We start from the raw sequence: 25,136 nt of genomic DNA, 5'->3' as shown, positions 1-25,136 counted from the left end.
TTTTCTTTCGTTCTATCAAGTACATTTACTTAATGAATACAGTGAACTGTTACTAAGCTTACAAATTGTATAAGATAGAAGTGAAATTTAATGGAGATAATCGATCGAAAATTACACTGATTTTCCCGCCTATTTTACATATGTTTAATGTTTCAAAACGGTATCAAAATTAAAAATAAATATATACATACAAACATGTGGACATAATATTTTATACGACCTTTTCAATGATAAAGGATTAAAAGGCATTGATATTTATCTCTTTGTATTATGTAAATTTATGTTAACGTTTTAAATAATGAATTTGGATTTCTATACATCTTATGCTTCGTGATTGCAATCGCATTTTAAGGTGCATTTCAAACTGTGTTGGAGTTCAATTATTGATAAATTTCATAAAACCTTTTGAACATGGTAATTATTCGTACATTAAATAATAGTATTTTAATCTGCTTCTTTAACATTTAAAAAGTTTAGTTCCTGTTAAACTTAAATAATCGTAAAATAGTGTAAAAATAAGAGGGGGTTATGTTACTGTCAAATATATCGATGACACTGCATGTTTTATAAATTAACAGAAAACAATTGTAATTACTTTTTTAGATTAATTGTTTTTATTATTTATATCACAATTTTGAATTAATCTGGAATAAATTTCAAAATAACATGTATATTAATTACTTAACATAATATTATTAATCAAATGCCGAACAAGTATTTAATTTAATGCTATTAAGAAATAAATATAAGAATGTTTTATATTACAATAAAATAAGTACAAGAATGTTGCTTCTTTTTCTTTTGCAGAGTATTTTAGCATACAATGGCGGAGCTATTATAGCTATGAAAGGTAAGAACTGTGTGGCAATAGCTGCTGATCGCAGATTCGGTATACAGGCACAAACAATAACGTGTGATTATCAAAAAATCTTTGAAATGGGATCACACTTGTATCTTAGTCTTCCTGGTCTTGCTACTGATACACAAACAGTAATGGAAAGGTTACGATTTCGATTGAATATCTATGAATTAAAAGAAAATAGAAAGATTCATCCTAAGACTTTTGCAGCCATGATCTCAAATTTATTATACGAGAAGAGATTTGGTCCTTATTTTGTTGAACCCATCGTTGCTGGTTTGGATCCTGTTACTTATGAACCATTTATTTGTAACATGGATTTAATAGGATGCATAAGTCTGCCAGGTGACTTTGTAGTTGGCGGCACATGTAGCGAACAGCTTTATGGAATGTGTGAGTCACTCTATGAACCAGATTTAGAACCAGATGACCTGTTTGAGACAATTAGTCAGGCTTTAGTGAATGCATGTGATAGAGATGCAATATCTGGTTGGGGAGCTATTGTTCATATAATGTAAGTTATCTTATTTTTTTTTCTTCTTTTCATTCCTTTATTATGAAATTAATAATTAACTTCCAATTGCAGAGAGAAAGACAAAGTGACAACAAGAACTGTCAAAACACGAATGGATTAAACTACTTTTAAAATACATGTTTACAATATGTATGAATTTACAACTCGGAAGCATTTATTAAAGAAATGTTTAATCTGTTTAAATAAATTAATAATTTTCAATAAATAGAATGTAAAATTCCATTAATTTATCAATTTAATTATTATTGTATCAAAATTTGGAGTTTACACATAAACTTAGTAATTCACTACCTTAACTACCTTTTCTGAATGTTGGTAGCAATTTCTGTATAGCATCTTCATGATATATAGATATCCCTTCATCTTTTATGATGTTAGGTTAGAGGTTTCTAGTCGAGATCTTCTACTTTGTTCGTATTGTTTTAAAATACTACTGTACAACATTCTATACAAATGTATGTAGAGAATAACTACAATAATGAATCTTAATAGATTGTGCACAGCATTTCGCCAAATAGCATTAGGTGGACAAGGTATGTACAACTTTTTAAATAACGTGATGCTTATAACATAACCTAATTCTTTTTTATTTAAAATTGTATATGATACTGCTATCGTAATGTTATTTCAGGTAATGTTATTAGAAAATACTTTTCATCCTATTTACCGGGAGAGCAAAATAATACTTTGCCACCTCATTTTTCTAATAATACAATATGTACAATGTACCCTGAAACACATATTAGATACATACCAAGAACACTTAATTTAGATTTTGTAAATCCTGACGGTATTAGAAATAAAAATATAATTGAAATACCGTTTAAGAAGACACCATCAATGGAAGAACCTTTAACACAATATCCTGTTCAACGTGATCTACCAGTAATGGATAAATCTTTGGAACTTCCTTCAACTACTAATGTTTTTGAAAAAATAGCAGTAAACATGATATTAATTAGAAGGCGCAAAATGAAGAAACACAAAAGAAGAAAGCTCCGTAAAAGGATGAAGTATATTTGGGAAAAAATAAGACTTACACGTAACATAAAAAAAGAAAAGTTATTTCAAGCAGAATTAATTGCAAAGGTTAAAAAAGCAAACGAGTTTGATCCAAAAGCATATGTAAATGAAAGACTTGATATTCTGCTAAAGGAACGGATACCAAAAACATATAGAGGTGAAATATTACCACCACAGATGATCAAGAAATTTTTAGAAGAAAAGCAACTTAACAGGGAGAGAAAGCGTAATAAACTTCGCTTGAAACTTGAATAAATGTATGTACTAAATAAATAAGCGTACATTGTTCTAGGAATTTCGAAAATACTTCACTTCCTTTATTATGCAAATTAAAATTTGTGCAAATCTGTATACACATCTTCATTAATTTTTGTCATTTGAGCTTTTCTCTTTCCAAGCTTCTAAATGTAACCAGAATAAAATGTTAGATGGTGTTATTCAAACCTCATAACAAGTTATCAATTTAATAAATAGATTATTATTTCTTAAATAAGTATTATTACATTTTAAATCAGTTTCAAAATAATATGGTACACTGGAGAACATTAGTTTTTGTTGTCTAAGGAGAAAGTTTCTAACTTGGTACCCTTTCTCCTTTAATATATTATTGATTGATATGGGAAATCTCCCCATTTTGTAATATGTTGCTGCACGATTGAGATCTTGCAGTGAATTATGGAGATCTCTCATTTCAGTTAGCTAAGTATCATGCATTTATTTATTTAGTTTTTCTTTTATTTGGTCAATTGTGAACAAATGTTATGCGAACAAAATGACTGGATATACTCAATATATCTATATTACAATATTATTTGTGCTTCTACAGCGCAAGAAAAAAAGCTGGTTGACCGCTGAAAGCGTTCTTTGTTTTATATTGCATTAAATTTTATCTTCTAAAAAATCTTAAAATTTGTACATTTTTCATTATATCTTTATGATAGTATTATCAATGGAATCGTTAAGCCTTTCTCAATTAAAATAGAACAATTTTGAATTCCGCAAGTATGTGCACCTTCGATAAAGTCATATTGGAATTCATTAGGTCAATCTTGCCAGTCTATTGATACTTTTATAAAAATGTAATGAAAAATGTACAAAATTTTATACTACATTAGTACTTGATACATCGATACGCATGCGGCATTATTTGGAGTTTCACTTATTCTTGATGTATTATTGCATTCACTGTTTTTTTCAAGAGACCTGTTTCAGTTCGGTCACTTCTGAGACTATTAATTATTTTTCAAATTGGCTTTAAATCCAAAGCAGTTAGCAGATTAATTTTTCGCCTTGATATCGAGGATTATTTTATTACATTGAAACCACGTTTTAGTTACATTGAGATCGGTAGATAGCACTAGTAGGCATCGTACATATACGTAGAATGTGTCAGTGAATACTTGCAAGTATAGCCTGAAATTTTTTTCCATAACCTTAAAATAAATGTCTCTCTTGTAAGTAACCTCTAAATTTATAATGGCAGATTTAACTTTAACAGAGGAAGAATTAATACAGAAACATAAAAAAGAACGAAAGGAACTTCAAGGTAATCAAACTGAATAACTGTTATACATATAAGATAATGTACTATTATTAGTATTTTATTATATTATGTAAATATATTTTTTTTAAATATAAACTTTCGATTATTATATTTTAAATTTTAGCACAAATACAAAATTTGAAAAAGTCGATTTGTAAGGGTGACAAGAAGAAGAAAAAAGAAATTACTGAAGAAATTAACCGACTAGAAGAAGCCTTGGATGAAAGACAAGAAGAAGAATTTGCTGGATGGAAAGTTACACACCCAAATATTAACAATACGGAAGATGAAAATATAGAAAATTATAATAATGAAGTGATAAAAAATGATATTCAACATGAACAGCTAGTGCACAGAATTTCAAAAGCACAGAAGAGAAGAGACAAAAAAGCAAATGCAGAAAGAGAACGTAATCAAAGAATAATAGAGCAAGAAGCATTAAATGTTTTTGGCAAAAGAAATGTAGAATTGCAAGCTATAAAGAAAATTCTTCACGAACATGATCTAATGATGTATGATATTCCAAGTGATGGTCATTGGTAAGAGATATTTATAAAGTGTTGGATATTCATTAATTGTAAATATTTATTAATATAAACATTAATTATAATTCTTATAGTTTGTATAATGCTGTTGCACATCAATTAAAAGTTATAGGAGAAACTCCATTGAATATTCATGAGCTCAGATCAAAAACTGCTGTATATTTAAAAGAAAATATGAACGAGTTTTTACCATTTATTTCTAATCCAGATTCTGATAATTTTCTTTCACCAGAACAATATAAGAAATATTGTGATGATGTATCAGATACAAATGCTTGGGGCGGTGCTATTGAGGTAAGTTGAAATTAAATTTATTGTACAATGAAGTTTTTAACAATCATATTTATATAATTTTTTTTACTTAAAATAGCTACAAGTTCTTTCGCATGTATTGAAATGTCCAATAGAAGTCATTCAAGCATCAGGTGCGCCATATATTGTTGGTAATGAGTATAGCAATGGAAAAAAGATGATATTGACATATCATCGTCATATGTATGAGTTAGGTGCCCATTATAACTCTGTTACAAACCATGTTAAAAAAGAAGAAAGTTGATAAAGATGGATTAATGTTTCTAATTAAGAAATCAAACATGTAGTTTCTTAATACTTTTTACTAACATAAAATGTATGAACCATTCAAAGAACTGCCAGAATTTGTGTCCAGGAAACATATCAGTCATATCTTAAATTAATACTTCAATGTTTCTCTGGTAATTAGCTATATACTTAAAAAATTAGTTATTTCTGTCAATAGTAAGTTATATATGAAGTAGTAAAATAATATGAATCAGTAGGTCTTCCTTTAAGTTCATTTTTATAAATGGTTATTGTATAATTGTAAAAAAGGTATTTATTTATTACCTAAATATTTGACAATATAAAAAAGCTGCCAGCAAATTGCAAGTGCACATTATTGTTCAGTACTTGCTTGTTCCACAGTTCCGATGTAAATATCTATATTTATTTTTAATTATGATTTACGTTTTTTTTTTTTATAACAAATGTTTAATTTTACATAAGAATTGAGCAATTGAGTATTTAAAGAAAGTTTGTTATAGTATAAATTTTTAAATCGTGCGTATGTGTGAATATATAGTAATACTTTCCTGGTGTGTTCTTAATAGATTTATACTATTTTGATGGTAAGTAATGTGTACAAAGTATGAAATAAAAACGATAAAATATTGAAATGATTATTAGTTTTTGGAATTACAATTTATTTTTTTTGTGGAGTCATATTCAATGTTTACACAGTGATATATAAATTAAGTTTATAATATAGTTTTATTCATCCACATTACTTGTATTGGTGTTGTTCAACATTTTATCATTTTCAGATATTTCTTTGTTTTTATTTGGATCATCAGGTTTCATTTGTGGAAACAACAGCACTTCCTAGAATCATACATACACATTTGATGTCATTTATTTTTTCATTCTTGTTTATTGCACAAGAATATTTACCTTAATATTATTAGTATCTGTGAGAAACATAGTAAGTCTGTCAATACCCAGTCCCCAACCAGCAGTTGGTGGTAAACCATATTCTAATGCTGTACAAAAGTTTTCGTCAATTATTTGGGCCTCATCATCACCAGCTGCCTTGTCTTTAGCTTGTTCTTGAAATCTATGCATTTATAAAACGGAATGTTTATATTTTAATTAAATTATACTCAATGAAAACTTTTTACGCAAACAAATTACCTCTCTCTTTGCACTATAGGATCATTTAATTCTGTGTATGCATTACATAATTCTTTCTTCATAATAAATAATTCAAACCGTTCTGTAAGACCCTTTTCAGAACGATGCCATTTTGCCAGTGGAGACATTATTTGTGGGTGATCCAAGATGAATGTAGGGTTGATACAAGTTTCTTCTATAAATTCACCAACGAGCTGTTTTGAATATACATATATGTATATATGTAATGAATATATAATTATTTATAATTCTAATGTTACTAACTAGTCTTACTTTATCTAGCAATCTAGCTGATGTTCTTGGTAAAGAACACAGAATTTCATGTTTGTTACATAGTTCACTAAGCATCTGATTTGCTTCCAATGTATTTAATTCATCTGCTAAAGGTAGCTTGACCTTTAATACTTCTTCTAGAGTTTTCATCATGGAAATTCGTTTAAAAGGCGGAGTAAAATCAATTTCCACTGCTTCTCCCTCTGGCCCATCTGGGTGGTACATTATTTTGTAACTACCATGTATGGTTTTCACCATATTCGATATCATTTCTTCAGTGATAGACATTAAATCGTTGTAGTCTGCATAAGCCATGTAAAATTCACAAGTAGTAAATTCTGGATTATGTGTTAAATCTATTCCTTCGTTTCTGAATTGTCTTCCAATCTCGTATACTCTGTCCATACCACCAACAACCAGCATCTAAAAGTTTAAGCGGTATTGTATTAATATAATTTTTAAATGTAATAGTTAAATGATGATTATACAGTAGTATATATTACTTTGAGATATAGTTCTGGAGCAACACGCATGTATAAGTCCATATTTAATTCATTATGATGTGTAAGAAAAGGTTTAGCTGTAGCACCACCAGCAATCATATTCATCATTGGTGTTTCAACTTCCAAAAAACCAAGTTCTTCAAGGAACTTGCGGACATATGCAATTATTTTTGCTCGTATGTGAAATGTTTTTCTGACTTTATCATTTAATATAAGGTCCAAATAACGTTGTCGAAACCTTGTTTCCTAATTGATTGAAAATATAATAATTATTATTAATTATAAATGGTATACATTTTAGAATGAAATTTCTTTCATTCTTTTGTACCTTATCTTTTAATCCAAAGTAAAGATCTGGTAACATGTGTAAACAGGGACTTAAAAGAGTAATACTATGTGGCACAATAGAAAATTCACCCCTCTTAGTTTTTCCAGGATTTCCAATAACACCAATAATGTCACCTCTTTTTATTTTAGAAACATCGATCAAAAAGTTTTTTTCATCAGCATAAAGATTTGCATTAGCCATGACTTGAATTTTAAGACCTTCTCCTCTGAGGTCATAAAAAATAAGTTTAACACCAGATTCTCTAATAGCATGCACACGACCAGCAATGCTATGTACTTCATTCTTAAGTATTTCTCCATTTTTCAAGACATCCTTAAACTTTTCAATAAAATTTTCTAACGATATTGATACATGAAACTTATGTGGATATGGGTTGTTGTTGGAATTTTTGAGGCAATTAACTGCTTGGGTCCTAAGTTTAACATATTCCTGAAAAGCAGACATTAGAATCAAAATTTACAATAACAATTATATAATTTCATAAACGATTATTTACATTTGGATTAATATCCTCTTTTTGATTATCCTCTTTTTTTCCCTTAGATTTGACTTGATCTTTCGTTGCTGCTGCAACAATTGTCGTTGCATCTTTTTCTGCTTTTAGTTGTTTTTTCAGTAAACTGCAATCATAATTAAAGTATTTGTTACTTTTCATCCTTTATTTAAATAAGTGTAATACTTCGTAAATTGTACGCACTTCGTGTAAGAACGATATACAATTTTTTGATGTAATTTTGCTGGTACTGTATTAGTAAGTACCGGTAGTACCACGCCAACAAAAGTTTTGGTTATGTTACACTTCATAGTTAATTATAAGTATCGTTGTCATTACATCAATAATTTATATACATATGTATATAACAAATATACTTAATCATAAATTTTTACAAGATAGTAGTATCTAGCACTTGGAAAAAATATGTCAATAGAGGCAGTTGTCCGTTAAACAACGTGAGTGATCAGATCGTGACATTGGTTACTGGTGTATGCAGATTATATTAGAACTATTAATCTAAATAAGAGATTATCTCGAATAAGCATAAAAAGTAAACTTGTAAATCTGATTTTCTTTCAGTATCATTATTTTACTCACTTCTTTGATATTTTTTCACACGTAGTGTCCGCCATGTTGGTAAACCTCTGTAGAAAGGAATCTTCCATGTGAGTTGGTAAACCTGCAAAGAACTTATATCTATCAAGTTATATAGTCGGTATCTTCCTCCGCGCCACATTCTAATTTCAAATTAATTCGATAGTTTAAGGTCCTGTTTAAATATTTCATATAGGAATTTCTATTATTTCGATTACGATTTTTAAATTGTTATAAAAGTGCACGTACTAAGGTAAAACAGTTTTTCCTTAAATTTGTTGCGACTGTTACCGCGTACAATGTTTAAAATGTGGTACCTTGGCAACCATATTTGTTGATTTATGCCTTTGGAATCAATTATTTCGTAGAGAAGTGTTTTAAATTTATTATAAAAATGGACGGTTGTATGGGGTATCAAGATTTAAAGGCATTACAAGATTTAATTAGTCCAACAAAAGATAACTCAGATTCTGAGGATGATTTACCACAAGCTGGCGCCCGAAAACTTGGTGAGTTGAACAATTTTAAAGATGCAACTGTTTTTATTTGTTCGTTGTATTTCTTTTGTGTTATATTACTGTGAACAAATTTTAAAATCGTATAAAAATTTAGAAATTTTGGTTCAAGTATAGATACAAATATTGTTATCGAATATAAAATGGGAAGAGTTTTTCCAATGACGACGAGTGCTCATTCTTTCCGTTTTTGGAGTACTATTAATAAAGAGTTTATTTATATGTGTGTATAACAGCATAATTGCTATAACAGTTAATGCTTTCAGTTTTGTTATTTACCTGATAGAACATAGTAACTTATGCATTTACTACGTATTTATTTAAAAACTTAAGGTGGCTAAATTCCTCAATTATCTTTAAAGTAATCATCAATTATATCGTTCACATATTTTAATTTTATAAGCATATCTCAGTAGACAAAAAGGACCATTTAACGGTGATATATAAGAACTGGTATAACCTCTGAGGATATGCAGCCCGTTATAACATTAATGGCAATAACTTCTATTCACAATGTATACACATTTTCTAAATTTTTAATAAGATTTATTTATGTTTACATAGATTTATATTATACGATTCTACATATGTCTATCCATAATCCAAAAGTCTATTTTCTCGGGACTAAGTCTCGTGTGAAGATATTTGGTTCTACATATATTTTCGATTCACTTTTATGCAAGATGTCACCACCAACTCGGGTGAAGAATTTTATCATTTCTAGAATCTTATGGAAGTGGTATCATACGAACCGAAGTACTGACCTCCTATAAAATTAATTCTCCTATACTTTACTGAAATACACCAAGTTCCATTTGTTCTTTCATCATTGAAATTGTTTAATTCTTGTATATTTCAATACGAAGCTATAAGAATAGATGGAATCTATTTTTGGAACATTTTCTGTGACCGATAGGGTCAATGTACGTGGTATAAGAAGAAAGTTTTCTATCTTTAATATGTTTACCGACCGCGGCAGTTGAGTTAAATATAGTTCTTAGGGTCGCTACTCGTCAATGTAGAGTGCGCTACTCAATCGTTAATTTATTACAAAGTCGGTACTTCAGTTCGCGAGACACGCAAACTCCCGATAAGTTTCCAGATCGGTTCTGTATTTTGTCTGTGACGATATTTTACTCGTTTCGACAATTTACGATATTCTTATCGTACGCGTAACGCGGAATAACAAGAAAGGAAATAAAGTGATCAACGAAGAATAGAAGTAAAGAAATCGTTTGTCGATTTTAGCGACTCGCGATTTAACGGATGATCGATCGACGATTATATCGGATCGAATAGATCCGAGTGGACCAATGAGCCGAACGATTCGCGGATTTATCGATCGAGGTGGCTCGCTTGATAAAGTAATATGTTCAAGGGCCTGGCGATATCAACGTTCAAAGCGTGACGACTGGGCAACACATGGGGCCACATGCACCGTTAAACGAAGGAGCTGATGATATTTGGCACTCGTCTGAGATAGACGCTGTGCAGAATTCCGAAACTTACGATCCGAGGGAGGTACCGGAATACGAAATGAAATTTAAGCAATCGGTGACACCGGAGGATGTCTTTTTAGGTGTTAGTATCGTATCGACCTCTACCTCGATCGTTGCGAAATCAATTGGCCGCCCAAGGTCGCCAACATTTAAACATTACTTCGATCAGTTATTTCTTATATTCGTTTCGTACGAAATGCATCCGTAGTAAAACTTTTTACCAACTCATTTTCAATTCCATTCGTCGTTCGAGTTTGCACACGTATGTTCAACGACACGCTTGTAACCGAGTTTATGGTAGAATTAGGTAGACCGATCTGTTTCTTGAGGATTCGCTAAGATCTTCGTGCACGCGTCGATTACTTTCTCGCATTGCGCTTAATTAAACAACGATCACCGTGTCTCGAGTGTTCCGTTTGGGTTTGGACCGTTGGTTGCACGTTGGTACGCTTGGTTGCACGATTTACGTTTTTGCGCAAATTTCACGGAACGTTGCTTGTCGCAAGACCACCGTGAACGCATCTAATTGTAGCTGTACAAGTTTCGAAGTGCAAATGGGAATGTTTGAAACTTGAAGCGCGATCGCGAGGCGAATGTGTGACAATTGGGTGTACCGAACGAGTTGAAAGATGGAGAATCGAGTGTAAAAGGTGACGATACGCGCGATCTGTGCACGATTCAAGCGCGAAACCATAAACGGTAAGTGCAAGTATGTTATAAGATAGACTCGGACAGTGTAAATGGGAAAATAAACCGAATCCCGTGTTTAACAACGGATGCAGGTATCTATCGAAATTGTGTATTTCAAAACGGTGAAAAAACGGTCTTAATATTGATATTTTTTTACACCGCGGGAATTGAAAAATAAAGACGAACAATCGACAATTTCTACGTGTTGCCGTTTTTTCAATCATTGACTCATTTTTCTAACTCGAGGACTTTACAAGTTTCTTTCATTTCAGATGAACAGAATGGTCGCAATCGTGATCACCGTGGTACTTTTTTTTTTTTTTTCAAAGCGATTACGCTTTCGATTATCCAGTGTCGTCAATTTTAACTTCCTTCGGTTGGAAAGATTCGAACGATTTTAATCAAACGCGTACAAATGAACACTTCAGGTGCTATAGTATTTTACGTAAAAATTCCCAAAGAGAGTTGTACTTAAGAAGAATACTTCAGGGGCTATAGTTTTTTTTCGAAAAAGTTCTCAAAGAAAATTAAAAAAAATCCCCGAAGGAACTTAAAAAAACTAGTTCAGATGCTACAGTTTCAACAAAAAAATTCCCAAAGGAACTTAAAAAAAATACTTCGGTTGCTATAGTTTTTAACGAAAAAGTTCCCAAAGAAACATAAAAAAAAAAACCAGTTCGGGTGCTATAGTTTTTACGGAAAAATTCCCAAAGGAAGTTGAAAAAACTACTTCGGGTGTTATAGTTTTCTACGAAAAAGTTCCCTAAGAAAATTGAAAAAAATATTTCAGCTGCTATAGTTTTTAACGAAAAAGTTCCCAAAGAAACATAAAAAAAAAAACCAGTTCGGGTGCTATAGTTTTTACGGAAAAATTCCCAAAGGAAGTTAAAAAAACTACTTCGGGTGCTATAGTTTTCTACGAAAAAGTTCCCTAAGAAAATTGAAAAAAATACTTCAGTTGCTATAGTTTTTACGGAAAATCCCCAAAAGTGGTTAAAAAAAGTACTTCGGATGCTATAGTTTTTTACAAAAAAAAGAAACCCCAAAGAAAGTTAAAAAAAAAACTACTTCAGATGTCGTAATTTTTTACGAGAAAGTTTTCAAAGGAAGTTAAAAGTGACACTTCACACTGTAGTAGCCACGTGGTCCACATTATATCGTTCCGTTGAACAGTCGCTAATGGACGACCTGTTGGTAGATTAGATTGGCTTCAAAACACCGGGCACGGCGTCCTGCGAGTGGCTGTCGGTCGTCGTGAAGATGCCGCACGAGTCGCGGGACAATGTCGAGCTCACGATCGAGTCCGAGGCAATCGACGTGCGCAGCCCGAGGTGAGAGAAAGAACGAGTAACGCCCGACGATGGCGCGGATTTATCGTCGATTTCGCCAAGTTTCATTGCTTTCGCTACGAAACCGGCCGGAATTTCTTTGACAATTTTACGAGCCCATAAATCCACCGTAGCGTAAAGCCAGTGTCACGATCTTCCAGATATCGGCTGCACCTCGCGACACCGCATCCGGTTGATCCCAGTGCCTCGTCCGCCAAGTGGCACGGCGACGTTTCCGCTTTAGAGGTCACGCTGAAGCTGGTACGCGAGTTGGACCGTGTGAATTTTTAACACGTTAAGCGCCATGTCGGAGGACACTATACCTTCCATCGGTAACTCTGTACATTCCAAGCTACGTTTTTTTTTTCTTTCTTTTTTTTATACCATTTTAACGGATCATCACAGGCACTCGATCAGATGTATTTAATTGTTGCTTTCCTTGCGTTATTATCCGCTACAATTTTTGGTTTCGAGAGTAGAAATCGGATAAAGTAAAAAAGAAAAAGAAATACGCGGTACTTAACGTGTTACACCGGCAAACGTGTTCGACTTCGCTTATGTATGTACATATATCGAGGTGTCGATACATTCGTGGCTCTGTGAAACGTGACTACGAGTCTATAGGTGCATACGGAATAAATTCTGTTGGTTATACGTTTCTTGAACGAAAACCAATCGAAAAAAAAGTCGTTCAATCTTTGTTGTTTCATTACCCTGTCCTCGGTATTATTGTATTTTTCAATTTCTTTTTTATTTCCATGTTATCGCGTGCCTTCCTCGAATGTTTATCATTTTTGTACAATCACGGTTAACTACCGATTATTCGGTTCTCGCTTTAACCGGTCACTTGGATCTGTTTTAACCGCGAAAACAAACAACCGGTAGAAAAGTTATTATCGACGAGAATTATTGTCGATTTCGGTCGTATTGGTCATTATTTAAATACGTAGTCAATTATAATTTATGATAAGTTTTTAAGTGCCGAATTTATATTTTTCGATCAACGGGGAATCTATTGTACGTTTATCAGTCGAAACGTGAACAATGAAAATTATACGTTTAAGGCATTTTACGTGCAAATACGCTCTTCGGTAAATAAATTTTTATTTTCAATCTTTCACTCTGGAAAGAATCAAACACGAGTTGTGGTGGGGATGATTCTGTTACTCGAATCCGATGTAAAAAGTTGCCATTTCGAAGTGAGAATCACCGTAGTTACGTGGTTCTAGCTTTAGGAGCGTTTGTTTTTGTTGGCGCAAATTTGATTCGAAGAAATAGTTGCACGATTTGTAAACAGGATACGTTGAAATATATCGATCGTATTCTTCCGTTCGGTAGAATTCACTAGAGAATTGTTTCGATCCGATTAGGTTTCTTTAACACTAAAACTACCGATAGCTTCCGGTATATTAAGGCAATGCTCATACGTATCTCAGGAAAATCGATGATCGAGAAAAAGGAGAAATTTATGAAATTGATTGTACGTATAGAAAAAGTCATAACTTCTTTCGAAAATATACTATGAAATTTTAAATAAATTTCTTCGTAAGAACAGTCGAAATGAGTCGTTTAGACTGGTTGGTAAACCTAACGTTGATACTTATGATTCTTTTAGTTATCCTCGGGTAAAAGTCTTCGCTACGGTGTTGATCTTGTATTTAAGAATTATTTTCTTTCTTTCTTTTTTTTCATTTTCGTCGATAATGTAAATAAATCTTGCTCGTAAAAGCGCACGAGTTGAAACATCAAGATCTGAATTTCATCGATAACATCTCGTCCGGTGCTTGGGGAATATTTAGTACGTCTCAGCACAAAGACACGCGACGTAGTAAATAAATCCCAGAACGCTCGTAGACCCACTTCGAGCCGATAACATCGTATTACAGGCGGTAACCGTTTTTCTTTTTCTTTTTTTTTTTTTTTTTTCATAGTCCTTAAACAAATTACCAAAGTCGTATTTTCTCCGATAACAACGAGTATCGATACCGGGAATCTCGAAACATCGTCCAGGATTCCGGTGGTCTAGCAACGGTCGATGGGACGAGCGTAAAACCGCGCTCGAGATCCGACTTTCCCCTCGTTTCCTCGCTTTTCGTCGAGAACGATTGGCAATCGACTCGACCCACCAAGAATCGAGTAATTTAGTGGAGTGTATGCCGGAAGCACGAGTACGCTTTCCAGATATTTGAGCAGCCTGGATTTGTTACCATTACCGATCAATCTTTCGATAGGGATCAACGATACACGGATATAAGAAACGGTATCGTCCACGTTGCTGTACACGTTCGTTCGACCACGAGCGTACCGATGAAACGATTGTCGATCGATCGCCAATGGTTAATTCTTACCGCGCCCGGTATCGAGGTCACGATTCTTATATACGTCGATATATCTCCGCGAGATCATTACCAACGGAACGGTGAGTCTCTCCCGATGAAAATGAGTACAAACACGACCACTTTCGGATCACTTTTAACCTGTACGTCTTTTGAAAAATTTTTGAAAAAATACTTCAACGTGTATTCGGGTACAATTAATCGTCGTTCGAATATGGTCGTGTTTGGGCTCATTTTCATCGGGGGAAGCTCACCGACTCGTTGACCTTACTCTCGCAAAGATACGATGAAGAATATAGAAATTTTGGAATTTTCATTCGCGCGGATCAGAATCGCTTTTGTAACGCGGGAACCGCGTGTGCTGTGTTCGAGATTCGAATCGCGAACAATCTCGTTTTCGAGGGAATCGGACGATTCCAATTTCATTACTCGAAAGCGGGGATTACTTCGAAAGGCAAGGAGCGTAATTTTGTCCCTTATATTCGGGTATTTCTCTATTCGGCCAGTTCGTGTTGCGCGTCGCGCGGGGAAGCGTCACCGTGTAACCAATCTGAATAATGCTGCATCCACGTCGAAGAACAAACGAGTTCGCGGGATTATGGAAATGATCATTTAAGAGTTCTGCCCGTTTCACGTGGCGCAGGTAGACCGAGAATTTCATACGGAGAGTAATCGACCGACACAGCTTACGAGCCGAGTAAAACCGATTAAAGACTCGATTCCTTGTACAAGAATATTTCGGAGAACCGAGAACAGGTGGGACTGTTTAACGCGATGTCAGAACTGAAATTTGTTATATTGTATATACATATGTAAAACATTCCAATTGTCGAAAAAACACTTCGAAGTTGCTCCCCGTCCGACGTATCGATCGTCGGGATTAAACAAATGTATTAAAATCTTCGTTTAGTTTATTTTAATTTCTAATTTTTACCTCTGCGAATGAATTGCTCCTCGAACGATCGGTTTACACAAGCGCACTCCACTTGGCGAGAATTTGCATAGTTGCACGCGGAATATCAAAATAACGATTTCTAAAAACAGACTCACGAGGCAACATTGATCGTTTTTCTTCCTCGTTTGTTATGCATTTCGTAGTTACGGTTCGTTAAGCGTACACCGAAGTTTTCGTTTCGTGTGTCGCGTTTCTCGCGGAAATACTTTCAACTAATCGTTCTCTTGCTCGTTATTCGTATCTTTTATCTCGTCGCAATTGAAGAGATTATTTTCATCTTATTTACACATTAAACAATCTCGTATCCGCATTATTAGAAAATGCGTATTACGCGCTAGAAATTTTTCCGTAGTGTTTCGAAATACGTATCTTTGTTCGTAATATTGAAACGTTTGTAGAAAAAAAAAAAATGGTTCGTAAGTGTGCGATTGTTTCCAGTGTATTTTAAATTCAAAAGAATTTAATTTTCAAAATGTCACGTATCCAATTGTCAAGGTATGACAATTGGTGATCGTAGGTCACCATGTTCAATGTGTTACCTACACATTGATGTAACAATATTGATAGTTGACGTGTAGTATATAGAGATTGTTAAAAAAGAAGGGTTCAGGACTTTCAGCGCAGATAGTATTCTCCAAATGGAGGGAAAAAGTCTTGATAATCGCTGATTGAAAAATTAATACTCTCGGAATGGTTAACTCGTAAGATACAAGCAGAAAAATAAAATAAAATAGGAATATGGACTACTTTGATGTGTTCTTTATTAATCAGTGATAAAAATTAAACAAACTTCCTAAAACATTGAAAAATTAGCGTTAAGGGTGGTTCAACGAGATACGTATTAATGTTCTTCGAATACTTTTACAGTACAATGTTTTTGAATTAAATGCATTTCCTTCGTTGTCATTTATAATCGGTCCTTTTTGTACTATACGTTGCACAATTGTGTAATATTCATTTTTTATTTTTAATCAATTACAGTTCCCGTAACAGAGAACAGATTACGCTTGTTTTATTGTTGCTTCGGAAACGTGCGTGGAAAAATAACAATTTTATGCATTCTCCAGCGGTGAATAGAATTCCGTGGACTGTGGTTTACATTCTCTGTCACAGGAAAGGTATTTTATACAAGAGGTTTCCGGCGATGGTGAAAATCAACCGAATGGAAATTTCACATCTAGCTCAAGGAGATTGTATAAGCTGTTTACGTGGGAAAATAGGTAGAAAAAAATCGATAAACATAACAGAATGTGGCGCAAAGATAAAAATTCTGTTACTTTTTCTATCAGCGACTAGAACCTAGACTGTCAAAGTTGAACCATTATTAAAATTAAAGAGTTATAAATTAAAGCTACTATCTATTATGCTATCTAGATTTATCACGGATTATTTTAGAGATCTTATACTCTATTGTTATTTAACAAACTATGAGATGTAATTACGCGTTTAAGATATCAACTTTTCATGTATCACATTTCAATCACGTCGATCAATGAAATTAATAAGATCTCGTTGCATTCGTGTGATGTAAATGTTTCTTTTACCAGTAATTTTAAGTCACTCTTCTTTGTAACTAGATAAGGTCTCGTTACGTTTGTGCAGGATTACTTTTTTCTTTTATTATATTTCTATTATGCGATTCGATGGAACTGATAAGATAACGTCTCGTGCAATATCAATTTTAAAGTTCGTCCACGATATAACAGTTTCTCGTGCAAGTAGCGATGCTCATTTTGTTCGGCCAATTTTTCTGGAAAATTTCAACATTTTGGGAACTTTGAAACAGCACACCTTCAGCGTGTTGACCCGCATGACCTGACGGTGACATATTGCATAATGCAATGCAGCAACACATTGCGATGCATGGAGAGAGACGCACAACGGCGCGCTGTAGGGAACGCTACTGTCCTCGATACAATAAATGCAATTTTTCAGCGCGAATCGATCGTTTTATCAAATATTTTCGAATTTTTACATTTGTGTACTGTATTATCTTTTCCACAACATGCAACTATCGTAACTCTTGAATAGAAATTACATTCCTTTGGTAAATTGATCAGTAACAATTATTTGAATCGAAAAAATTGTATCTTCGAACAGAGAAAGATTCTTTCCATTATTGCTATTACTATTATTTTATTTATCGAGCGCTCTTATTTATCGTTTTATTTTTCTCCACCATAGTCACGTGTTTTCAAATTTTTATAATCCCTCGTGATGCCAACGAGAACCGATACGTTGCGTTTGATCTTCATTTCAATTTTCCATGATAAAATCATCTTCACTTTCGTCGTTATCGAGTATTATGTGCTCCATCAATCCCGAATCATATGGAATTAAATAGACCACCTATCGCCGTTGTAAATTAAATTTATATCTACGTATTATTTATACCTTAGTTGACGAGTATGGTGCGGAATTATTCACCGTATCAATAATTAAAATGTTGTACTTTTTTATTTTTATCCTTCTTATTTTCCAATCCAATTTTCCTTAGGATTAATGCATTTGGTCCAGTTCATAAATAACGAACACTTTCTTATTTTTTAAACGTTAACCTGTTCTCATAAAGCTGTTAGATGTTCACGATGTCGTTCGACTTGCAACGATTCAAATGTTATTTGTTCGAGAGGTTCTGAATTTTTCAAACGCCTCCCATAGGTGGTCCAAAACTTCTGTGTAAATAGTTGGCACATTTTTCAACGCGACTTTTTCGTTTTTTCGAAATATTCATTCGACATTGTTTTTCGACGTTGCGTCGATGCCTCGTTGCGATAAATCTTTAGTAATTACCAAAGTAATTTCATAGAGGTAAAATTGGTTTTGACAAAGTACGATCGTCAGGAATCCTTCTATTAATAGCGAGGCATATTGCATTTTCTGCTGTGAGTGTTTCCTCGTCGATAGTTCGTTCGATAACGTGTATGATAATGCGATTTCGCTCGCGATAGTGTTTACCGACAATAGTCGACCATCGTGCTTGACATACGTTGATGACGCGTAGCGATGTGCGACATTCAGGTAATTATAAGTCTCGTGGCAAGAGGCTACAAATTGTTCTGTCGTAATATAATTGGCGAAGTCGTGACAACAAATTTAACAGTGGTCGCCGATGGGACTGAGCCAACATGATGTCTTGGAATATTAATAATGTTATGGTAACGTGTAATGAAGGTTTTCGGAAAATTAATAATGTTATGGTGCCTTCTAATGAAGGTTTTCAACGCAGCTTGGGAAACTTCCATTAAAATTTAACGATTCATCTTTGGGTAAATTTCGGCGTTGAGATACGTGAATGTGACCTTCGCGTTTAAGACTTAGCTGGAATTTACACATTCCAAACGAGATAAAAAGGAATTATTTTTCGTACGTAAGAAACACGGAAGAACTTTGGCGCAATTTTATCGGTGAGAGACTTTGCAATAAGCAAGTTTCTATACACCGTATAAATATGTATTTTCTTCATTTGAAAAATCTGGCGCAGATAAAATGTCTATCTTTTTATGATACGTTTCTTCTCTTAAATGCAAGTATGCATCGAGAAGATATGCATTTATACAATAGTATTTGTCTTCTTCTTTTTATGCAAACCTATTCTCCCGAACTTTTTTCATATAAAAATTGTTAAAGTACTAGCACCGGAAAGTAAATACTTTAAAATTTATTCAAAAATGAACTTGGCTTCGTTCTTTGTTTAAATTCGCTACTTCCAACATGTTCAATTTAAAAATATTCCCTAAAGTATCCGCTTTCTGCTAGGAGGAATCGATTTGTGTAAAAAAGATGTAACTGGATCCTGCGAGTGCATCGTTACACTTGAGAAAAGAACGAGGTCGGAAGAAGATAGATGTTATTATATCGTTTAACTTTTCCCCCTATCGTTTTCTACTGTCCTTAAATGTAGAATTCACTTTGTACACTATAATTTTTAAAATTTTTCTAAAATATTAATTTATCGTTTATTCGTCTATTCGAGAAAAAACGGTATTACACCCAACACGCTCGCATTAACTCTCGAAAGGGAATATCTGTTGTACGCAACGAATGATATTCTTGTACGCGAGTTTTGAAACGGTTTCACGGCTTTGAAATTTGATGGAAGTAAACGACATTTTGTGTCCACCAACCTGATACGCAGTTTCCTTCGTTCGTGATCAAATTCTCGTTCACTCGCTTTCGCAACAGCGCGTTAACACTTTTTTCTGTCTTTCGAACCTTTTGTAAATAGATTTAACTTGATCGCTCTGATTACACAACTAGCTCCTATTCACGCAGGATAATTACTGCTTGAACATCCAGCGCTCGAGGACAGTGAATTAGATCGGTGAAAGATAAATCAATGACAGACACGATCAATTCATGACGAGATTTCGAACATTTCGATAAATTGTCGGACAGTCGTGCGGGATATTGTGAAATTGCTTTGACACATTTCCTACCATTTGCCTGAGGCCTGTGCGTTTGGAATCGATAAATTAACTGATAGATAATGGACATGGACGAACACACCGTATGCTCACGTTGTTCGTCAACTCCACTCGTTGTTTCTGATCAGTAATTCATCTGTGTTAATTCCTCATCAATTTCCAGTAGGTAATACTGGTGCGCGCTTCTGTTTATTTCTGGTATTTCATTTAGAAACTGTCCTGCGAATCCTCAATGGTATTTTCAGTGATACATTTTATTAGGTTGTTCGGAAAGTCATTTCGTTTTCCAAAATGGAGAATATATAATTTAACAAAATGTTTGTACAGTCTAAAAAAATCATGTTTCATTTTCACCAAAAAGAAAAAAAAAAACGAAATGACTTTCCGAACGACCCAATAGAATGAAATTAATTATTCTGGGATTACGATCTAGCCACGTGTTGATTTACCGCGTTTGAATTTATTTTAAGACGATCGTTTGAAAAAAAGCATTCACGAATTTGGGATCGTTTAAATATCACGGACGCTGGTAAAAATTTAAATTGAACTTGATACTGGTAATAGAGTTTAAGGATCGTTGAAAATAATCCGAGATATACGAAGAGTTCGAACTCGATATACACAGTATTCTACTATATTCTAGAGATATAAAAATAGAGAAATGTTTCATGTTTTATACGAGCAGAAAATTTTGTCTGCTCTGTTTATTCACTCTACCGGCTGAAGAAATAATTCAATGCTTTTTCAATTTTAGAAATCGCTATAAATTCTATCTATTATCGATCTCGGTAGTTATTCTATCTTTTATTTACCTGCACAGTCTAAGAGAATTATCCAAGTTCCATCAATTTTCATAGCTTTGTATTAAGGTAGACGGTGCTTGAAATATTTCAGAGATACGAGAATAGACGAAACTTGGACTGCTTTAGTAAAGTGATAGAATGGACGAAACTAACAGTATCGTTCGAGGTTTCTTTTTTCTTTTAACTGTTTAGATATCGATCAAACATTCCATATCCTATCTATCTACTTTAACATCAAGCTACGAGAATAGACGATGCTTGGAATACTTTCGTAATCTGGCAAGATAGAAGAATTTGGAATATCTTGATAAATCGGTAACATAGATAAAATATAAACAATTTTCTTAGATCGACAGAATACGATAATATCTTCGAAGAATTCTTCGAACCGGGTTTAAAAAGCTTATCGTTTCTTATGACAAATTTATACACGTTACGTTTCAACCGATAAAAAATTGTTCGACGATTTTAAATTCTGCGAGTAACATAATACAAGGAAGTTGTCCAAGATCGCAAGATCGTGATCCTGCCACTCGAACGATCATTTTTCAACGATCGCAATGAACGTTGTTCTAACACATTGTTCATATACGTAACACCCAACATTTAACCGTTGCAAAACGGACTAAATACGTGAGAACGTAACCAAGACTTAGAACCTGACGATCATGTAATCGAGTACTTGAAAACTTTCGTGATTCGATGAGATCACCGAAGCTGCTCTTAACGGAGAGATCAAACGTGGGTTCGTCATTAGGTCACCGATCATCCACGCACCACGGAACCTGTTGACATTGGTCGTCTATTGGATAGTTCGCTCCGTGGTTCACTTAACCGGGATCGTATCGGGGTGGATGTTGTTTATAAGAGTCGAATGAAAATATGGTCACGATGACGTGAAATTGAAACGCGATGAAGTCACCCGTCAATTTTCTCGCGTCGTGTGCCCTACTTTTCTGTCGTCGTTTATTTAGATTTATCGCGATACATTGTCTCGGTGAACTCTTAAACTGGATACAGCTTTCTGCGGTAGACCTTCGTGTAGAGGCTTCGTGGTGCGTCACGTGTCTCTCTAATGAAGCAAGAACGAGTAGAAAACTCGATTCGCGTGTTTGTTTCACCGATAAGAAGTATATACGACTTGCTCGGACAACGGAGAGAGAGCAATGAGAATTTAGTCCTCGCGACGAGTCCCCGTGGTGGTTTATTTCCACGGTTGCTATGAACCAGGTTCAAGGGACGCGCTCGACAAGTAGCCCGCTTACTTTGCATTCTCGACAAACATTAATTTACGGAAAACCGGCTCCGACGGAACGAAAAACAAAAGGAACGCGCTTCGTTAAAATTTATTCTCCGTTCTTGGCCGAGACAGGAAAATTTCATACCGTTATTCGAGGTCCGGTGGATATTAGCGTTGTTGCGTACCATTCGATAAGAATTCGATTTTTTTTTCTCTTCTCGTCTCATTATTTTTAACGCACAACAGGATACGCGATCCGTGCATCGAGATTTCGGGGGAACGCATATTTTTAATCGCGAATTACGACGAAACCCGACGCAAACGCGCGATTGTACGCAATAGTTTTGTTTGCTGTGCCGAACAAGGACGAAACATTTGCCGGACGATTCTCTGTCCTTTCGCTTGTTTACGATAGAGTTGGAGTGCTGCTGGCGGGAAAAGTGTTGTCCACGGATGCATCGCACACGTTTTATCGTCGTGATCGATAGCGAACCATCGGTGGTTTGGGAAGAAGAATTTCTGCGAGGACAGTGAGAAATTCAGTAAACTGGCGCAAATACTTGTACATACGATTGTCCTAATTCAAAAAGGCCATTAATTCTATTCGAAATCGTAATTGGAATTTCTACGAATTTCGTTCATTTTTTCATCAAATACCTGTTGTTACGAATTGAAAAATTTCAGAGATTTGGGAATAGATGAAACTGGAAACATTTCAGCAAGAATGTTTTCAAAGTTATATTTTACATTTTCAAACCTCATTTTTCCTTAGATCTTACTCTAATATCTTACAGTCTGAGCAAGGAATGATCGAACTATATTTTGAACTTCAATACTTACTTTTTTGTCTCATAATTTAGGCTTGGATAAAGGGAAGGAAGGGAAGAAAAGAGTTCGTGTTACGAATAATACATTTATTTAAATACATCAAAGTTATTTACATACATGCATACACACATACATATATTCTTATTTTCATTGAAATATTCCATGTTACATACTTACGCTTTATAAAAGTTTTCCGTGTTACAATATTAAATTTGTTCTTATACTTCAAGAGATGATAGATCGATCTAAACTTCCATCGATCTCCTTGTATGTGTATTATTTTTAGAATTGAGATTACTAAACCGAAGAGATAGAAGGAATCAGATTTTCTTTAATTTCCTCGTTTAGTTATATTGTGCGATTATTTTATCAAACAATATGAAGCAAAACTGGAAAAAGCATGATGTGGACCGTTTGGCAGATCTTTCGATCAGTTCTTGTTTTCTCCTAGTATGTCCCATTGAATAGAAAGATAATCGATGCTACCGAAACAGGTGCCCCTCCACGTAAATTTGGTTAGGGTTACACAAGCGTAGATAAGATTTAGGATATTTGAAAACAGAGGGTCCTTTCGAACAGGCTTTCACTTTGACTGCCAATTTGATCTATATGAAAAATTATTTCGTAAAAAATGAATAATTCTACAAAACAATCATTATTTACAGAACAGATATTGTTAATAATTTGCTATGAAAATTAATTTTTTTGTTTTATTTACAATTTTAAACATTGTAATTGTGTTCTATTAATTGTCTACTCTTTTTGAAGCAAATATGCGGAAGCAAAAAAAGTTATTGCCCCCAGAGAGATTTGAACTCTCGACCCCTGGTTTACAAGACCAGTGCTCTAACCCCTGAGCTATGGAGGCTTACGGTTCTCCTGTTTCTTGAAATTGTAGAAGAGTCGTATGAATTATTTCTCTTTAAACAATTTTGATATTAATTATTTAATAAATTATGAAATATTTCTACAAGATAATACAACAAATAATATATCTTTATAGATATACATTGTTTTGAATTGGTTACATTTAGTAATTTATATGTTAAATGTAAGCGTATTTCAAAAGTATATCTTATACATACATGTTTTAATTTCATACATGAATACATCATTTCATAATATTTGGTAAAAAGATATTTTTGTGACTTCTTAGAAAAAATGATCTTAAAGGTAAAAACAATTTATCACCTTAACATAGAAATATTAAGGTACTGATTTTCTATTGCATTTAATGCAATAGAATTCCCAATATTTTATAATATTACGCGAAATATTTATACATACGTATATGTGTAATATTAGTATAACAATAATATTGTATTTCATTTTTCAGTTTATTAATTATATATTTTACAAGTTGGATGATCATTATTTTAATGAATGTTCATGCTTTAAGAAGCTGTTTTGACAAGAGTTTTGTTACGTGGAAACAATGAATAGAACGGAAATCATGAACGGTTATCATTCGAACGTAATGTTGTTTGTCAAACATAACAACGATTTGCAATAATTAAATTGATAATAGATTGTTGGTAATTGTACTCGGCAAATTGTATATCGATCTTGTTAGCGATTACCTAATTACATTATTACACAGTAATTACCATAGCACTGGTGATGATAATGTTATCTAAGCAAATTCTAGCAACGTGTCTGATTTATTATTCATGCGCTATGCGTCATGCTCAATTTCCTCTTCCAATTTCATGCGCGTTCGAACTGATGTTTTGAAATTTTGATTCCTTACGTAAAACGATATCAATTATTACAATTTTTGCTCACCTCTTGCAACCTTATAAATAATAAAAAAACAAGAAGAGATCTTTAGCTATTTGTAATAAATAACTTGCGAAAAACGGAATGTGAGTTTTTTCAAATTCGGTAATCACATTTACACCTGCCAGGTATTGCCTACGTGTCACCTAACACGGTATCGAAAATATTCTACAATTTCGTTATTTTCTCCAATTTCAAAAATCACTTTACGAATTTATTTTGAAACATTAATCTCGATCCTTCTTCGTTCGTGAATTAAAATTAAAATTCTCTACAAAATGAAAAAGTGCTTTAAACAAGACGGGATAT

The 25,136-nt window shown here is 33.6% G+C and overlaps 5 protein-coding genes and 1 non-coding gene across 9 annotated transcripts; 4 read left to right on the top strand and 2 right to left on the bottom strand.

Moving 5' to 3' along the window:
* The first annotated feature begins 251 nt into the window (after nt 1–251).
* On the top strand, nt 252–1,616 carry Prosbeta3 (proteasome subunit beta type-3). Its single transcript, XM_076327879.1, has 3 exons — nt 252–414; nt 808–1,373; nt 1,446–1,616. Exons 1-3 carry the CDS (start codon nt 412–414, stop codon nt 1,492–1,494), a joined length of 618 nt encoding a protein of 205 aa, XP_076183994.1. The 5' UTR covers nt 252–411; the 3' UTR covers nt 1,495–1,616.
* Nucleotides 1,617–1,721: 105 nt separating this feature from the next.
* Nucleotides 1,722–2,768, top strand: LOC143155299 (uncharacterized). The gene is made up of 2 exons (XM_076327878.1): nt 1,722–1,927; nt 2,026–2,768. Exons 1-2 carry the CDS (start codon nt 1,873–1,875, stop codon nt 2,670–2,672), a joined length of 702 nt encoding a protein of 233 aa, XP_076183993.1. The 5' UTR covers nt 1,722–1,872; the 3' UTR covers nt 2,673–2,768.
* A 1,125-nt stretch (nt 2,769–3,893) lies between these two features.
* On the top strand, nt 3,894–5,691 carry LOC143155298 (deubiquitinase OTUD6B). Its single transcript, XM_076327877.1, has 4 exons — nt 3,894–3,963; nt 4,085–4,499; nt 4,580–4,799; nt 4,876–5,691. Exons 1-4 carry the CDS (start codon nt 3,894–3,896, stop codon nt 5,059–5,061), a joined length of 891 nt encoding a protein of 296 aa, XP_076183992.1. The 3' UTR covers nt 5,062–5,691.
* A 1-nt stretch (nt 5,692) lies between these two features.
* Lysrs (Lysyl-tRNA synthetase) lies at nt 5,693–8,474 on the bottom strand. 3 transcript variants are annotated; one of them, XM_076327863.1, is made up of 9 exons: nt 8,431–8,447; nt 8,035–8,349; nt 7,834–7,957; nt 7,317–7,766; nt 6,989–7,234; nt 6,486–6,908; nt 6,213–6,406; nt 5,973–6,135; nt 5,693–5,903 (listed from the first exon to the last, which is right to left on the bottom strand). In XM_076327863.1, exons 2-9 carry the CDS (start codon nt 8,139–8,141, stop codon nt 5,793–5,795), a joined length of 1,818 nt encoding a protein of 605 aa, XP_076183978.1. In that variant the 5' UTR covers nt 8,142–8,349; nt 8,431–8,447; the 3' UTR covers nt 5,693–5,792. The 3 variants fall into 3 exon arrangements, with proteins under 3 accessions (XP_076183978.1, XP_076183979.1, XP_076183977.1); XM_076327864.1 differs by lacking the exon at nt 8,035–8,349 and having other exon boundaries at nt 8,431–8,474; XM_076327862.1 differs by lacking the exon at nt 8,431–8,447 and having other exon boundaries at nt 8,035–8,411.
* Dnaaf6 (Dynein axonemal assembly factor 6) lies at nt 8,323–12,753 on the top strand. 2 transcript variants are annotated; one of them, XM_076327882.1, is made up of 5 exons: nt 8,323–8,498; nt 8,796–8,936; nt 10,321–10,523; nt 12,335–12,462; nt 12,621–12,753. In XM_076327882.1, exons 2-5 carry the CDS (start codon nt 8,822–8,824, stop codon nt 12,748–12,750), a joined length of 576 nt encoding a protein of 191 aa, XP_076183997.1. In that variant the 5' UTR covers nt 8,323–8,498; nt 8,796–8,821; the 3' UTR covers nt 12,751–12,753. The 2 variants fall into 2 exon arrangements, with proteins under 2 accessions (XP_076183997.1, XP_076183996.1); XM_076327881.1 differs by having other exon boundaries at nt 8,323–8,936.
* An 11,090-nt stretch (nt 12,754–23,843) lies between these two features.
* On the bottom strand, nt 23,844–23,916 carry Trnat-ugu (transfer RNA threonine (anticodon UGU)). Its single transcript has one exon. It is a non-coding gene; the product is annotated as a tRNA-Thr (tRNA).
* Between the last annotated feature and the right edge of the window lie 1,220 nt (nt 23,917–25,136).

This window comes from Ptiloglossa arizonensis, chromosome 2, assembly GCF_051014685.1.
Source record: "Ptiloglossa arizonensis isolate GNS036 chromosome 2, iyPtiAriz1_principal, whole genome shotgun sequence".
NCBI classification, from domain to species: Eukaryota; Metazoa; Arthropoda; class Insecta; order Hymenoptera; family Colletidae; genus Ptiloglossa; species Ptiloglossa arizonensis.
The sequence above is the reverse complement of the archived record's forward strand: the minus strand, read 5'-3'. Positions and strand labels throughout refer to the sequence as shown.

What these genes read in the sequence shown, in the direction of transcription:
- Prosbeta3 (XM_076327879.1), top strand. An exon ending in GGAGCTATTGTTCATATAAT is followed by an intron (nt 1,374 to 1,445) that starts GTAAGTTATCTT and finishes TTCCAATTGCAG; the next exon opens with AGAGAAAGACAAAGTGACAA.
- LOC143155299 (XM_076327878.1), top strand. Translation starts at nt 1,873, where the DNA reads ATGAATCTTAATAGATTGTGCACAGCATTTCGCCAAATAGCATTAGGT. An exon ending in AATAGCATTAGGTGGACAAG is followed by an intron (nt 1,928 to 2,025) that starts GTATGTACAACT and finishes ATGTTATTTCAG; the next exon opens with GTAATGTTATTAGAAAATAC.
- LOC143155298 (XM_076327877.1), top strand. Translation starts at nt 3,894, where the DNA reads ATGGCAGATTTAACTTTAACAGAGGAAGAATTAATACAGAAACATAAA. An exon ending in ATTCCAAGTGATGGTCATTG is followed by an intron (nt 4,500 to 4,579) that starts GTAAGAGATATT and finishes TAATTCTTATAG; the next exon opens with TTTGTATAATGCTGTTGCAC. An exon ending in CTTGGGGCGGTGCTATTGAG is followed by an intron (nt 4,800 to 4,875) that starts GTAAGTTGAAAT and finishes TACTTAAAATAG; the next exon opens with CTACAAGTTCTTTCGCATGT.
- Lysrs (XM_076327863.1), bottom strand. Translation starts at nt 8,141, where the DNA reads ATGAAGTGTAACATAACCAAAACTTTTGTTGGCGTGGTACTACCGGTA. An exon ending in ACTTTGGATTAAAAGATAAG is followed by an intron (nt 7,235 to 7,316) that starts GTACAAAAGAAT and finishes TCAATCAATTAG; the next exon opens with GAAACAAGGTTTCGACAACG. An exon ending in CAGATACTAATAATATTAAG is followed by an intron (nt 5,904 to 5,972) that starts GTAAATATTCTT and finishes GTATGATTCTAG; the next exon opens with GAAGTGCTGTTGTTTCCACA.
- Dnaaf6 (XM_076327882.1), top strand. Translation starts at nt 8,822, where the DNA reads ATGGACGGTTGTATGGGGTATCAAGATTTAAAGGCATTACAAGATTTA. An exon ending in AGCTGGCGCCCGAAAACTTG is followed by an intron (nt 8,937 to 10,320) that starts GTGAGTTGAACA and finishes AATATGTTCAAG; the next exon opens with GGCCTGGCGATATCAACGTT. An exon ending in CGGAGGATGTCTTTTTAGGT is followed by an intron (nt 10,524 to 12,334) that starts GTTAGTATCGTA and finishes TTGGTAGATTAG; the next exon opens with ATTGGCTTCAAAACACCGGG.